Source organism: Gobius niger (assembly GCF_951799975.1).
Source record: "Gobius niger genome assembly, chromosome: 15".
Lineage (NCBI taxonomy): Eukaryota > Metazoa > Chordata > Actinopteri > Gobiiformes > Gobiidae > Gobius > Gobius niger.
Window position 1 is genome coordinate 31,615,612 of NC_136866.1, and position 13,587 is coordinate 31,629,198.

Consider the following 13,587-nt stretch of genomic DNA (forward strand, 5'->3'; position numbering starts at 1 on the left):
CAGTGGTTCAAGTGCCTTTGTGTAAACAAGTGTTAAAGGTCATGTATTTCCCGTGTTTCACAAAGACACCGCAGACGTTTCCATTGTTTTAATAAAACATGTTTTGCTTTGTGAAAATCTTAATAAAATATATTTTCAGTGACGACTCGGACTGAGATAAAAAACATCACAAACGTCGGCTCAACAAAAGAACAAACCAGAGTTTAAACTAAACCTGAACAAAAGGAGGAGTTTGAGGCAGAAACGAATGACATGAAAACACGAGAAGAAGAAACCCTGACTCTTAAAGCAGCACTTTTACATTCACAAACTGTACAGACATGTCCTCATTATTTTAGCATGAAGTTCAACATTGTTCAGACCTTTGTCCCACTTTAACCTCATGTCCCACTTTAACCTCATGTCCCACTTTAACCTCATGTCCCACTTTAACATCATGTCCCACTTTAACATCATGTCCCACTTTAACCTCATGTCCCACTTTAACCTCATGTCCCACTTTAACCTCATGTCCCACTTTAACATCATGTCCCACTTTAACATCATGTCCCACTTTAACATCATGTCCCACTTTAACATCATGTCCCACTTTAACCTCATGTCCCACTTTAACATCATGTCCCACTTTAACCTCATGTCCCACTTTTACATCATGTCCCACTTTAACCTCATGTCCCACTTTAACATCATGTCCCACTTTAACATCATGTCCCACTTTAACATCATGTCCCACTTTAACCTCATGTCCCACTTTAACATCATGTCCCACTTTAACATCATGTCCCACTTTAACATCATGTCCCACTTTAACATCATGTCCCACTTTAACCGCATGTCCCACTTTAACCTCATGTCCCACTTTTACATCATGTCCCACTTTTACATCATGTCCCACTTTAACCTCATGTCCCACTTTAACATCATGTCCCACTCAAAATGGCTGTAGTGAATGTCTTGAAATAGGCCTCTGTCTCTTTAAGAACCTCTGAGCCTTTAGACACGCCCCCTCCACACGCTGTCTGTGGCATCAGTGGGGAGGGGGTTCTGCTGAGGAGCAGTGGTTGGTTACTCGGCTGGTGACCAAAGCTCGGAGGCGTCTCCAGGAGGTGGGGGCGTTCCTAGGAGGACTCAGGCAAACCTATCCCTAAAATGGCCGCCATCAGAGTTTTTACAGATTACTCAGAAATACGTGAATGTGCCAAGGCAACACTTCAGCCATTTAATGGACTCGAGCCAAAGAGCTTCAGGACAAAGAGCTTCAGGACAAAGAGCTTCAGCAGAAAGAGCTTCAGGACAAAGAGCTTCAGGACAAAGAGCTTCAGGACAGAGAGCTTCAAAAGAGCTTCAGGACAAAGAGCTTCAGGACAAAGAGCTTCAGCAGAAAGAGCTTCAGGACAAAGAGCTTCAGCAGAAAGAGCTTCAGGACAAAGAGCTTCAGCAGAAAGAGCTTCAGGACAAAGAGCTTCAGCAGAAAGAGCTTCAGCAGAAAGAGCTTCAGGACAAAGAGCTTCAGCAGAAAGAGCTTCAGGACAAAGAGCTTCAGGACAGAGAGCTTCAGCAGAAAGAGCTTCAGGACAAAGAGCTTCAGGACAAAGAGCTTCAGGACAGAGAGCTTCAGCAGAAAGAGCTTCAGGACAAAGAGCTTCAGCAGAAAGAGCTTCAGGACAAAGAGCTTCAGCAGAAAGAGCTTCAGGACAAAGAGCTTCAGCAGAAAGAGCTTCAGGACAAAGAGCTTCAGCAGAAAGAGCTTCAGGACAAAGAGCTTCAGGACAGAGAGCTTCAAAAGAGCTTCAGGACAAAGAGCTTCAGGACAAAGAGCTTCAGGACAAAGAGCTTCAGGACAGAGAGCTTCAGGACAAAGAGCTTCAGGACAAAGAGCTTCAGGACAGAGAGCTTCAGGACAAAGAGCTTCAGGACAAAGAGCTTCAGGACAAAGTGCTTCAGGACAAAGAGCTTCAGGACAAAGTGCTTCAGGACAAAGAGCTTCAGGACAGAGAGCTTCAGGACAAAGAGCTTCAGGACAAAGAGCTTCAGGACAAAGAGCTTCAGCAGAAAGAGCTTCAGGACAGAGAGCTTCAGGACAAAGAGCTTCAGGACAGAGAGCTTCAAAAGAGCTTCAGGACAAAGAGCTTCAGGACAAAGAGCTTCAGGACAAAGAGCTTCAGGACAAAGAGCTTCAGGACAAAGAGCTTCAGGACAAAGAGCTTCAGGACAAAGAACTTTACTCACAGTAACATAATCCTGAGTTTGTGCTTTAAAAACTGTTTGTATAAAAATAAACATCTGGAGCAGCGTCGACAGAAACACACAGATTATGATCATCGGGGACTTCGATCTTCTGTTCGATCTTCTGTCCGATCTTCTGTCCGATACCGATATTCAAACACGTCTGTAGATCAATAATTAAACTTCCTTTAATCCTGGATCTAAAGGTTTATTATAAGTTATAATTATATTCAGATGTTATAATTATATCCAGATGTTATAATTATATCTCTATATAAATATATATCGATAATATATTTAAAAAACACAACAAAACTTCAAAGTCTGAAACATAATCATGAATCTGAAACATGTTTAGCCCAAAGTGTTTCAGTAACTGTTACTACTGCAATACTACTGCAATACTACTGCAATACTACTGCAATACTACTGCAATACTACTGCAATACTACTGCAATACTACTGCAATACTACTGTAGTAACAGTATTGCAGTCGTCTGTTAGCAGGACATTCTTCGTCTTTGGTCAGATTAAGGTACATTTTTAAAATGAGGTTCAGTCCTGGACTGGGAGCAGGGCCTGGTTTAGTCCTGGTTTAGTCCTGGACTCGGAGCAGGGCCTGGTTTAGTCCTGGTTTAGTCCTGGACTCGGAGCAGGGCCTGGTTTAGTCCTGGTTTAGTCCTGGACTCGGAGCAGGGCCTGGTTTAGTCCTGGTTCAGTCCTGGACTCGGAGCAGGGCCTGGTTTAGTCCTGGTTTAGTCCTGGACTCGGAGCAGGGCCTGGTTTAGTCCTGGTTTAGTCCTGGACTCGGAGCAGGGCCTGGTTTAGTCCTGGTTCAGTCCTGGACTCGGAGCAGGGCTTTGAGCCTCAGACTCATGTCGTCTCTGGACCGTCCCGGGACCCAGTGCGTGGGGGGCGGGGGCAGGACGCTGGGGGCGGGCGGCTCGCTGAACCTGGGCCCGGCGTAGGCGCTGTCCTGGACCGGGTCCTGGTCCTGGTCCTGGGGTCCTGGAGGGGCAGAGTCCGGCGGTCTGTGGCTCGGTTTGGTCCGGACACTGTGCCCCCCCGGGGTTTCTGCAGGAGATAAAAGAGTGAACTTCTGCAGATCCACCTGATGGTCCAGGGATTAAAGGGTTTTCCCAAAATTATTACTTTTTCTCCATTTTTTACCCAATTTATGACCATTTTGTGTCTGTTTTTTACATTCTTTGTGGCTCGAGACAAACATGGTTCAGGTGTTTGTGCCTGGGGGGGGCGGGGGGGTCATGACCTGCTTAAAGGTGAAATAAAGGCTTTGCTGTTTTAGTTTGTTTTTGCAAATAAACATTTCCCTTTTTCTGTTCGAGGGAATGTTTGCAAATCATAAAATGAGCAGTTCAGCTTTACCCAAATCCAAAGCTTCTTGACTGGAGAGTTGGTCCAGAGAAGCGCCTCATTTGAAAGCTAAGACCTGCTAAACTGATCCTGACTGTTTAGTGGCGTTGTGTCTTATCGCATTATTTGACGTGTTTTTGTAGTGTTTTCATCAGTTTGTCGTCTCTTTTTCCAAGACGGTTTAGATTTGGGTAAAGCTGAAGTGTAGCACAGTGCTGGGTTCAGGTGGGGGTTCAGGTGGGGGTTCAGGTGGGGGTTCAGGTGGGGGTTCAGGTGGGGGTTCAGGTGGGGGTTCAGGTGGGGGTTCAGAGGTTTAACAGTTCGGACTTACTGCCTCCTGTAGAAACCCTGTGATGGGCGGAGCTCCTCTGCTCACGGTGTCGCTGAGAGCTGAGGTGGTTCTGTGGAGGAGCGTGATGGACCTGGTGAAGGTTCTGGTGATGGACCTGGTTCTGGTGATGGACCTGGTTCTGGTGATGGACCTGGTGAAGGTTCTGGTGAAGGTTCTGGTTTGCGTCGTGTCCCTGAGGTCCGGTCCTGGTTTTGGCGCGGCTCAGTTCCGCTTTCCCTCCTTTAGATTTCAGGAGCTGAAATGAGTAAAATGGACTAAATTAAACATTTGTTTTGATCATTTTCTTACATTTTCAAAACGTCACGAGCTCCTAAACGTGCGGCTGGAGGATGTGTGGGCCGCGCTCATGTGACCACATTCTAAAGAACCTGCAGTTTAAACAGAGGCCGAGCAAATACAGGAAGCGGATTCATAAATTGAATATCTTTTATCGAATGCTTTCCTCCAGGTTCCTTTAACCTTCTGTCGTCAGCTTTAAGTTTCTCTTTCTCAGAGAGATGACGTCACAGACAGGACTGAAACTGAATCTTACCTTTAGTTTACACGGCTTTAAATCTAAAAACTTACGCTGCTAAAGTTTAACAGAAAATACAAAGAACATGGCCCAAAACAACTGGTTCTACTGTAATAGCTCAAGTTTCCTGTTGAATAAGTTGCACATATTAATACATTAAAGACACATCAGAAATGTATTTATTCTGTAAAAGCCTTTAACTCCACTGTAACAAAAGCGAAACGAACACAGAGCTTTAAAAGGTGCATAAAGTCCCACCTCCCGGCGGCCCCCCCTGAGCGCGGCCTGGGTCGGTCCGGCCGGGTCTGGTCCGGTCTGTCCCGGGGCCCGGTTCGGTCCGGGGTGAACGGGCTGGTGCAGTCTGAGCATCCGCGGGGGCCGCTCTTTCTTCAGCCGGGCTCGGTTCGGCCCGGTCCCGCCCCAGCTCCGGACCGGGCCGCTGCTGTTCTCCGTGTGGGTCCCGTTAACCATGAGCGCGGTGGTTCCGTCCAACATCGTCATGGACGCGCGAGGACATCAAAACAAGACGCGGAAGCGGAGGAGCAGCGGCGCTTCCGTAAACAGCGCCGCGGGCTAGGCTAACGCGGAGCTAACGCGGAGCTAACGGGGAGCTAACGAGGCTAACGGGGCTAATATGGGGCTAACGCGGAGCTGACAGGCTTCTCCCGGTGCTTCGGAAGAGCAGAGGTGTCCGTGGCCGCGGGTTCTTTCCCTTCGTGGGGAGTTTGTTTGTGAAATCTACGGTGAAAACAGAACTTTAAGTCGCGGAGGAAACGGACAACATCGAAGCTAGCGCAGTTCTGCTAATGCGCGCGCGACTTCCGGTTTGAGCTCAGGAAATAAAATAAAATATTAAAACGATTGAAACGCATTAAAACCAGTGGGGGGGTCCGCCCCCTTCACTCTGAAATGAGTACGTGCTAGTGGCAGGCCGTGATATTGCAGCCAGCAGCCCAAAAAGCCCTTTTTGTCATAGACACTCATGTAAAAGGAGCAGCCTGTAAAATGGTCCACAGGGCATCTGGAGTTTCAGACTGAGGCAAAAATATTTCTTTAAAATTACTATTTTTAGGACATGGACTTTTTTTCTTCGTAAAAAAATTGTAAAGCATCTAAAATACATTTTTAAAAGTGTTCTAATGACGTGACGTCACCAGGGCCGCAGACGTGCGCGAGCGTGTGCGTGTGCGTGTGCGTGTGCGTGTGCGTGTGCGTGTGCGTGTGCGTGATGACTCATGAACGAGCAGATTCTCACTCGTGTGATTTAGCGGCTGAAGTCTGAGCAAAACAAATGAACGGACTGGACTAAAAACAAGGATAAACGCGAAATAACGAACATCTCAAGTAAGTTTAGCCAAAAACTAAATACGAAATGTATGATGAATATAGCATGTGTTTATAGCATTGGATTATGGTTAATAAGAAACAACTAGTCTACATGTTATTAAACTCATTTCTGAAAATTAAATAATGGCACTAATAACCTGTAACTGTTTTATTAATTAAAAAAATACTAGCAGCATTTAATGTACTTATGTACTTACACCATTATTTGTGTAAGTAGAATGAAACACAAAAAAATGCATGATTTCTGCATCTGTCCTGGATCCAGTAAAGTACAGTACAGATAAATGCTATGTAAAAAACAATTTATCACATTTTACCAATGAAAATGTAATATAAAACACTTTTGCAGTGCTCATTCTTTGTATTTCAGCCAAACAATTCTAGTTGTGATGTTATACTAGCAAATACAGTGAAGTAACAACTCGATTTTTATCAATTCTATCACAATATCAAGACTTCCAGCACTTACGAAACTTCCCAGAAAAGTGACCGAGCGGAAGTTCATGAGCGCGGCTACGTACGTCCGAAGGGCCGCTAAGCGCCCGGTTGTTCAAAGAGCGGGCTAAACTAGCTTTTTAAGCCCCGCACTGACAAACTAACCCCCAAAGTCATCGTAGCATGGTAGCTTATTCGCCTGAAATGGCCTTAAAAAAACATTTTGTGTTTAAAGAACGATGATATTAAGAGATTTGACTTTTTGCGTAATGGCGTCCGCTCCGCTCTGAAGCTTCGTCGGCAGCCGTGCGCGCTCACGCTGCTTTCACCCACTTGGGCCGTAGGGAGCATAGATACAGGTGACGCGTCATACGGGTACTTTGGGCCGCAATGGCGGACGAAACTGGTTTCATGCGCCACTGAGCACCTCTATGTAAAGAGATAGGAGCTGGGACAGCATGCCTTATCCAGTTTATAATAGATCCATGATTAAAACAGAGACTTTTCTTCTTCTGTTTTGATAAATATATTGGACAGGGCTCCAGAGACATTAAAATGTATTAACATAGAATTAAATCTAAACTTATTTGTTATTATTACTTATGTATTATTATTATTACGTATTATTGGCTTTATTAGTATTGCTTTAGTAATAAATAAAAAATAAACACTTGTTGAAAATATTGACTTTTTCCTGTTTCCTACAGTTTTGGCGACACTTTTCTTTACTCAACCCTTGCCTTTGGATATTTTGAGGGAATGTTTACGAATCTTTAGAAATGGAAAATATGCAGATTTTCTTTGTAGCATTTTTGACGATAAAAAAAAGAAAAGCATTGAATTTTAATGAGAAATCTTGAATCTTGACTCTTCCTGCTTCCTGTATCAACCTGTTTGACTGATTAAAAATGAAATACAGGCAATAATAAGTTAATAATAATCAGTTAAACCCGGAGCAGAGACATTGCAGAGACCACGAGGGGTTCTGTTGATACAACGTACACAAAAAACAACTCAAATGTAAATGTTCATATTAAAACACTCTCTTTTAATCAAATGCAGATGTTTCATTCAAACTTTTAAAACACAAATGTAACAAACATCAGATCAGAGAAACAAAACAGAAAAGAGGAACATTTACAAAACTATACAGTAAAAATACATTCGCCTGAACCAAACTTTGAGCAGGTGATTGTGGCCCCGCCCCTTGTGTCATGTGACTTCCCGGTGCTGTCCGGTGTTTCCTGTTTATGTCCCGTCTGGCTCGTGCTCCTGGACCATGGCCCCCGTGACCCCGCTCCTGCTCGTGCTCCTGCTGTGCTCCACCGGAGAGGCCCCCCCTCCCCCTCACCTGCGCGGAACAGGTGAGCCCCCCCCCCCCCCCCTCTGCACGCGCTCTACGTGCCTCACGCCAACAGCAAACTCACAGACATGATGAACACAGAACATAGGGTGAATATGGGTAAAGTGGGACACTTTTTGAAAATTCAGTTTCCACCTCATTTTTTGTTTAGAATTAAATGCCAAAGTCTTTAATGTTACATATTTTTAAAAAGCTTTAGATGTCTATTTTACACCAGTGGAGGAAAAAAAGTCAAATGTTTAACACAGAAGCTATAATTTTGCCTCAAACACAGGTTGGTCCAATGATAAATTTTTAGAGGTGCTATTGGTAAAGTGGGACACTTGTAATTGGTAAAGTGGGACACTATTAACATGGTAATTTGTGTATTCAAAATCATTAATATTATTGTAGCAACTACTTTTATGAATATGTGAAGAGGTTATGAATAATAATAACCATTCTAATGGTCTGTTGTGTGAGACACATGACCATGATGGACATGTGTCTGATGTGCAGCCTGTGCTGTTGGTGCAGAAGGAGTCAGACATGTTACAGTGTGGAACAACTAACTGGGACCTTTGGTATAAACTAAAAACAGTGACAGGACAATGGAAGAATAATATTGCAAAGTGCCTTCATCAGATTTGTTTTTGTTTATAAATGAGTAAGGAATAATCTGAAGGACATGCCCAAAAAACACATGTTAATCTGTGAACTCAGGCTGCCTTTAATTGGTGAAGTATATGGGAACAAGCATGTTTTAAAGATTTGAAAAGAAATATATATATATATATATATATATATATATATATATATAACCGTTATTTAAAAAAAAAAAAAAAAATTAAAGAACTTAGAAACCTCAAAGAAAACTTAATGTTGAAATGTTGCTAAACGGCGATCAACAGTTCGTCGTGAACAAGAGATGAAAAATGTAGAAATGCAATAATCAGAAAACTGAATCAAAACAAGAAATATAGAGTTAAATTGATCTAATTTGAAGATGTGTGAATAAAAGAAACACCTAATACCCAGGATTTTCCACAAAAATATACTGTCCCACTTTGCCAATAAGAGGCTGTCCCACTTTACCAATAGCACATTGGTAAAGTGGGACAGTGATAAAATCTCTTATAAAAATAAAAGTATAAAGAATAAACATGTGATTTTGAGATGTTTTGTTTGCAGATGCATTCCCTTATATAATGTATCAACAAAAATCTGCATGTCTGTGAGTTTTAAAAAGTTATAACCTTAAGATCAAAAATCCCCAAATGCTATGTCATTGGACATACCTTCGCTTTTTTACTACTTGGTAGTAGATTATGGTTTGCCACGCCACATGAAGTGAATTAATATTCACAAAACCATTATTTTCTTATCCTGCACATTCTAATTATTCAGTGTGTATGTATTCTTAGTGACAAAATATGACACATTAAAAAATAATCATGATTAAAGTTAAGTGTCCCACTTTACCCATTGTCCCACTTTACCCATATTCACCCTATATCTTTACATGTGTGGTTATGTTATGAGTTAAAACATGTACAATGGGCACAGGCAGCAGAGCGGCCCTAAAGAAACTCCTGATGTTACAGATGTGACAGAACACTTGACCAACAGAGTTCAAATAGCCACGAAAACGCAAAGGAAGGACGAAAAAGTCACGACAGCGTCAGTATTGTAGGACTTAGCTTTCAAATGCAGTGTCTGGACCGAAGGCTGTGAGCTTTTAGATTAAGGTAAAGCTGAACTGGGTGAAAGACGGGGGTGAAGAGGTTAATAATGGACCTAAAGGCAGAGCCGGGGTTTAAGGGTAACTATGGTAACGGGACTCGGTCTATGTTGATCATCTGTGTAAAAGTATTATTATATATTATATATTATATATTATATATTATATATTATATATATTATACAGGTATTAGAGTTGTATTTGAAAGAGTTACAGACGGAAACCAGCAGAATGTGTTAGTCATATTTACAACATTATTTCTGACATGAAACACAGTCATATCTGAAAGTTACAAGTGCAGTTAAAAAAACAAACTCTCCCCAAAATAAAATGCACCAAATCCAGTTCTGTGAATCTGAAGTGAAGGAGGAAGTGAAGGAGGAAGTGAAGGAGGAAGTGAAGGAAAGGGAAATGTTTGACTGACTGTTTCTATTTAAAACAAACACGTGACATGTTTGAAACAGGATCGACTAATATGGAAAATATTTCCACTTGAAAGTAACTTCCCGACACCGGAGACAAAGCAGTTTAAGCTGCAGGTCCTGAGGTGGAAGGGCATCTGAGCCTTTAGTACAGGAGGGTTACATTATATCCTTATGAAACACGTGACTAACGTGTATGTGATACACACATGTGTTTCTCGTCATACATGATATGAAATAAACATAAAAGTCCTGTGGAAGCATATAAGAAAACACAAACAGGAAGGAAGGGCATCTGACTGAGAGTGAGGAAGAGCATCTGACTGAGAGTGAGGAAGAGCATCTGACTGAGAGTGAGGAAGGGCATCTGACTGAGCTGTGAGGAAGGGCATCTGACTGAGCTGTGAGGAAGAGCATCTGACTGAGGGAGAGGAAGAGCATCTGACTGAGAGTGAGGAAGGGCATCTGACTGAGTGAGGAAGGGCATCTGACTGAGCTGTGAGGAAGGGCATCTGACTGAGTGAGGAAGGGCATCTGACTGAGCTGTGAGGAAGGGCATCTGACTGAGTGAGGAAGGGCATCTGACTGAGCTGTGAGGAAGGGCATCTGACTGAGTGAGGAAGGGCATCTGACTGAGTGAGGAAGAGCATCTGACTGAGGTGAGGAAGAGCATCTGACTGAGGTGAGGAAGGGCATCTGACTGAGAGTGAGGAAGAGCATCTGACTGAGGTGAGGAAGAGCATCTGACTGAGGGTGAGGAAGAGCATCTGACTGAGCTGTGAGGAAGAGCATCTGACTGAGGTGAGGAAGGGCATCTGACTGAGGGTGAGGAAGAGCATCTGACTGAGCTGTGAGGAAGAGCATCTGACTGAGTGAGGAAGGGCATCTGACTGAGTGAGGAAGAGCATCTGACTGAGGGTGAGGAAGAGCATCTGACTGAGTGAGGAAGGGCATCTGACTGAGTGAGGAAGAGCATCTGACTGAGGTGAGGAAGAGCATCTGACTGAGTGAGGAAGGGCATCTGACTGAGCTGTGAGGAAGGGCATCTGACTGAGTGAGGAAGAGTATCTGACTGAGTGAGGAAGAGCATCTGACTGAGTGAGGAAGAGCATCTGACTGAGTGAGGAAGAGCATCTGACTGAGTGAGGAAGAGCATCTGACTGAGTGAGGAAGGGCATCTGACTGAGTGAGGAAGAGCATCTGACTGAGGGTGAGGAAGAGCATCTGACTGAGTGAGGAAGGGCATCTGACTGAGTGAGGAAGAGCATCTGACTGAGAGTGAGGAAGGGCATCTGACTGAGTGAGGAAGAGTATCTGACTGAGAGTGAGGAAGAGCATCTGACTGAGAGTGAGGAAGGGCATCTGACTGAGTGAGGAAGGGCATCTGACTGAGTGAGGAAGGGCATCTGACTGAGAGTGAGGAAGAGCATCTGACTGAGAGTGAGGAAGAGCATCTGACTGAGTGAGGAAGGGCATCTGACTGAGTGAGGAAGAGCATCTGACTGAGTGAGGAAGAGCATCTGACTGAGTGAGGAAGGGCATCTGACTGAGTGAGGAAGAGCATCTGACTGAGGGTGAGGAAGAGCATCTGACTGAGGGTGAGGAAGAGCATCTGACTGAGTGAGGAAGAGCATCTGACTGAGGGTGAGGAAGAGTATCTGACTGAGGGAGAGGAAGGGCATCTGACTGAGAGTGAGGAAGAGCATCTGACTGAGAGTGAGGAAGAGTATCTGACTGAGTGAGGAAGAGCATCTGACTGAGGGTGAGGAAGAGTATCTGACTGAGGGAGAGGAAGAGCATCTGACTGAGTGAGGAAGGGCATCTGACTGAGAGTGAGGAAGGGCATCTGACTGAGGGTGAGGAAGAGCATCTGACTGAGTGAGGAAGAGCATCTGACTGAGGGTGAGGAAGAGCATCTGACTGAGAGTGAGGAAGAGTATCTGACTGAGAGTGAGGAAGAGTATCTGACTGAGAGTGAGGAAGAGCATCTGACTGAGTGAGGAAGAGTATCTGACTGAGGGTGAGGAAGAGCATCTGACTGAGTGAGGAAGAGCATCTGACTGAGGGTGAGGAAGAGTATCTGACTGAGTGAGGAAGAGTATCTGACTGAGGGTGAGGAAGAGCATCTGACTGAGTGAGGAAGAGCATCTGACTGAGTGAGGAAGGGCATCTGACTGAGTGAGGAAGAGCATCTGACTGAGGGTGAGGAAGAGCATCTGACTGAGTGAGGAAGGGCATCTGACTGAGTGAGGAAGAGCATCTGACTGAGAGTGAGGAAGGGCATCTGACTGAGTGAGGAAGAGTATCTGACTGAGAGTGAGGAAGAGCATCTGACTGAGAGTGAGGAAGGGCATCTGACTGAGTGAGGAAGGGCATCTGACTGAGTGAGGAAGGGCATCTGACTGAGAGTGAGGAAGAGCATCTGACTGAGAGTGAGGAAGAGCATCTGACTGAGTGAGGAAGGGCATCTGACTGAGTGAGGAAGAGCATCTGACTGAGTGAGGAAGAGCATCTGACTGAGTGAGGAAGGGCATCTGACTGAGTGAGGAAGAGCATCTGACTGAGGGTGAGGAAGAGCATCTGACTGAGGGTGAGGAAGAGCATCTGACTGAGTGAGGAAGAGCATCTGACTGAGGGTGAGGAAGAGTATCTGACTGAGGGAGAGGAAGGGCATCTGACTGAGAGTGAGGAAGAGCATCTGACTGAGAGTGAGGAAGAGTATCTGACTGAGTGAGGAAGAGCATCTGACTGAGGGTGAGGAAGAGTATCTGACTGAGGGAGAGGAAGAGCATCTGACTGAGTGAGGAAGGGCATCTGACTGAGAGTGAGGAAGGGCATCTGACTGAGGGTGAGGAAGAGCATCTGACTGAGTGAGGAAGAGCATCTGACTGAGGGTGAGGAAGAGCATCTGACTGAGAGTGAGGAAGAGTATCTGACTGAGAGTGAGGAAGAGTATCTGACTGAGAGTGAGGAAGAGCATCTGACTGAGGGAGAGGAAGAGCATCTGACTGAGAGTGAGGAAGAGCATCTGACTGAGAGTGAGGAAGAGCATCTGACTGAGGGTGAGGAAGAGCATCTGACTGAGTGAGGAAGGGCATCTGACTGAGGGTGAGGAAGGGCATCTGACTGAGAGTGAGGAAGAGCATCTGACTGAGAGTGAGGAAGAGCATCTGACTGAGGGTGAGGAAGAGCATCTGACTGAGAGTGAGGAAGAGCATCTGACTGAGGGTGAGGAAGAGCATCTGACTGAGAGTGAGGAAGAGCATCTGACTGAGGGTGAGGAAGAGCATCTGACTGAGAGTGAGGAAGAGCATCTGACTGAGGGTGAGGAAGAGCATCTGACTGAGAGTGAGGAAGAGCATCTGACTGAGGGTGAGGAAGAGCATCTGACTGAGGGTGAGGAAGAGCATCTGACTGAGGGTGAGGAAGAGCATCTGACTGAGTGAGGAAGGGCATCTGACTGAGTGAGGAAGAGCATCTGACTGAGAGTGAGGAAGAGTATCTGACTGAGGGAGAGGAAGGGCATCTGACTGAGTGAGGAAGAGCATCTGACTGAGTGAGGAAGAGCATCTGACTGAGAGTGAGGAAGAGTATCTGACTGAGGGAGAGGAAGGGCATCTGACTGAGAGTGAGGAAGAGCATCTGACTGAGGGTGAGGAAGAGCATCTGACTGAGGGAGAGGAAGGGCATCTGACTGAGAGTGAGGAAGAGTATCTGACTGAGTGAGGAAGAGTATCTGACTGAGAGTGAGGAAGAGCATCTGACTGAGAGTGAGGAAGAGTATCTGACTGAGTGAGGAAGAGCATCTGACTGAGGGTGAGGAAGAGCATCTGA

The 13,587-nt window shown here is 45.0% G+C and overlaps 2 protein-coding genes across 2 annotated transcripts in view; one reads left to right on the forward strand and one right to left on the reverse strand.

Moving 5' to 3' along the window:
- Positions 1–2,589: 2,589 nt before the first annotated feature.
- Positions 2,590–5,093, reverse strand: LOC306974715 (uncharacterized protein). Its single transcript, XM_079572087.1, has 3 exons — positions 4,725–5,093; positions 3,932–4,187; positions 2,590–3,300 (listed from the first exon to the last, which is right to left on the reverse strand). The coding sequence occupies exons 1-3, from the start codon at positions 4,965–4,967 to the stop codon at positions 3,062–3,064; spliced, it is 738 nt and encodes a 245-aa protein (XP_079428213.1). The 5' UTR covers positions 4,968–5,093; the 3' UTR covers positions 2,590–3,061.
- A 2,328-nt stretch (positions 5,094–7,421) lies between these two features.
- smpdl3a (sphingomyelin phosphodiesterase acid like 3A) overlaps positions 7,422–13,587 on the forward strand; it is a 32,753-nt gene continuing 26,587 nt past the window's right edge. The window contains exon 1 of the mRNA XM_079571683.1: positions 7,422–7,612. Coding sequence (XP_079427809.1) covers positions 7,528–7,612 — 85 coding nt within the window. The 5' untranslated portion in view covers positions 7,422–7,527. The remainder of the gene's footprint in view (positions 7,613–13,587) is intronic.

Excerpts from the sequence above, each read along its gene's own strand:
- LOC306974715 (XM_079572087.1), bottom strand. The coding sequence starts at position 4,967 with ATGACGATGTTGGACGGAACCACCGCGCTCATGGTTAACGGGACCCAC. Across the intron at positions 4,188-4,724 it reads TCAGGGGGGGCCGCCGGGAG|CTCCTGAAATCTAAAGGAGG; the intron begins GTGGGACTTTAT and ends TACTCATTTCAG. Across the intron at positions 3,301-3,931 it reads CAGGGTTTCTACAGGAGGCA|AAACCCCGGGGGGGCACAGT; the intron begins GTAAGTCCGAAC and ends TATCTCCTGCAG.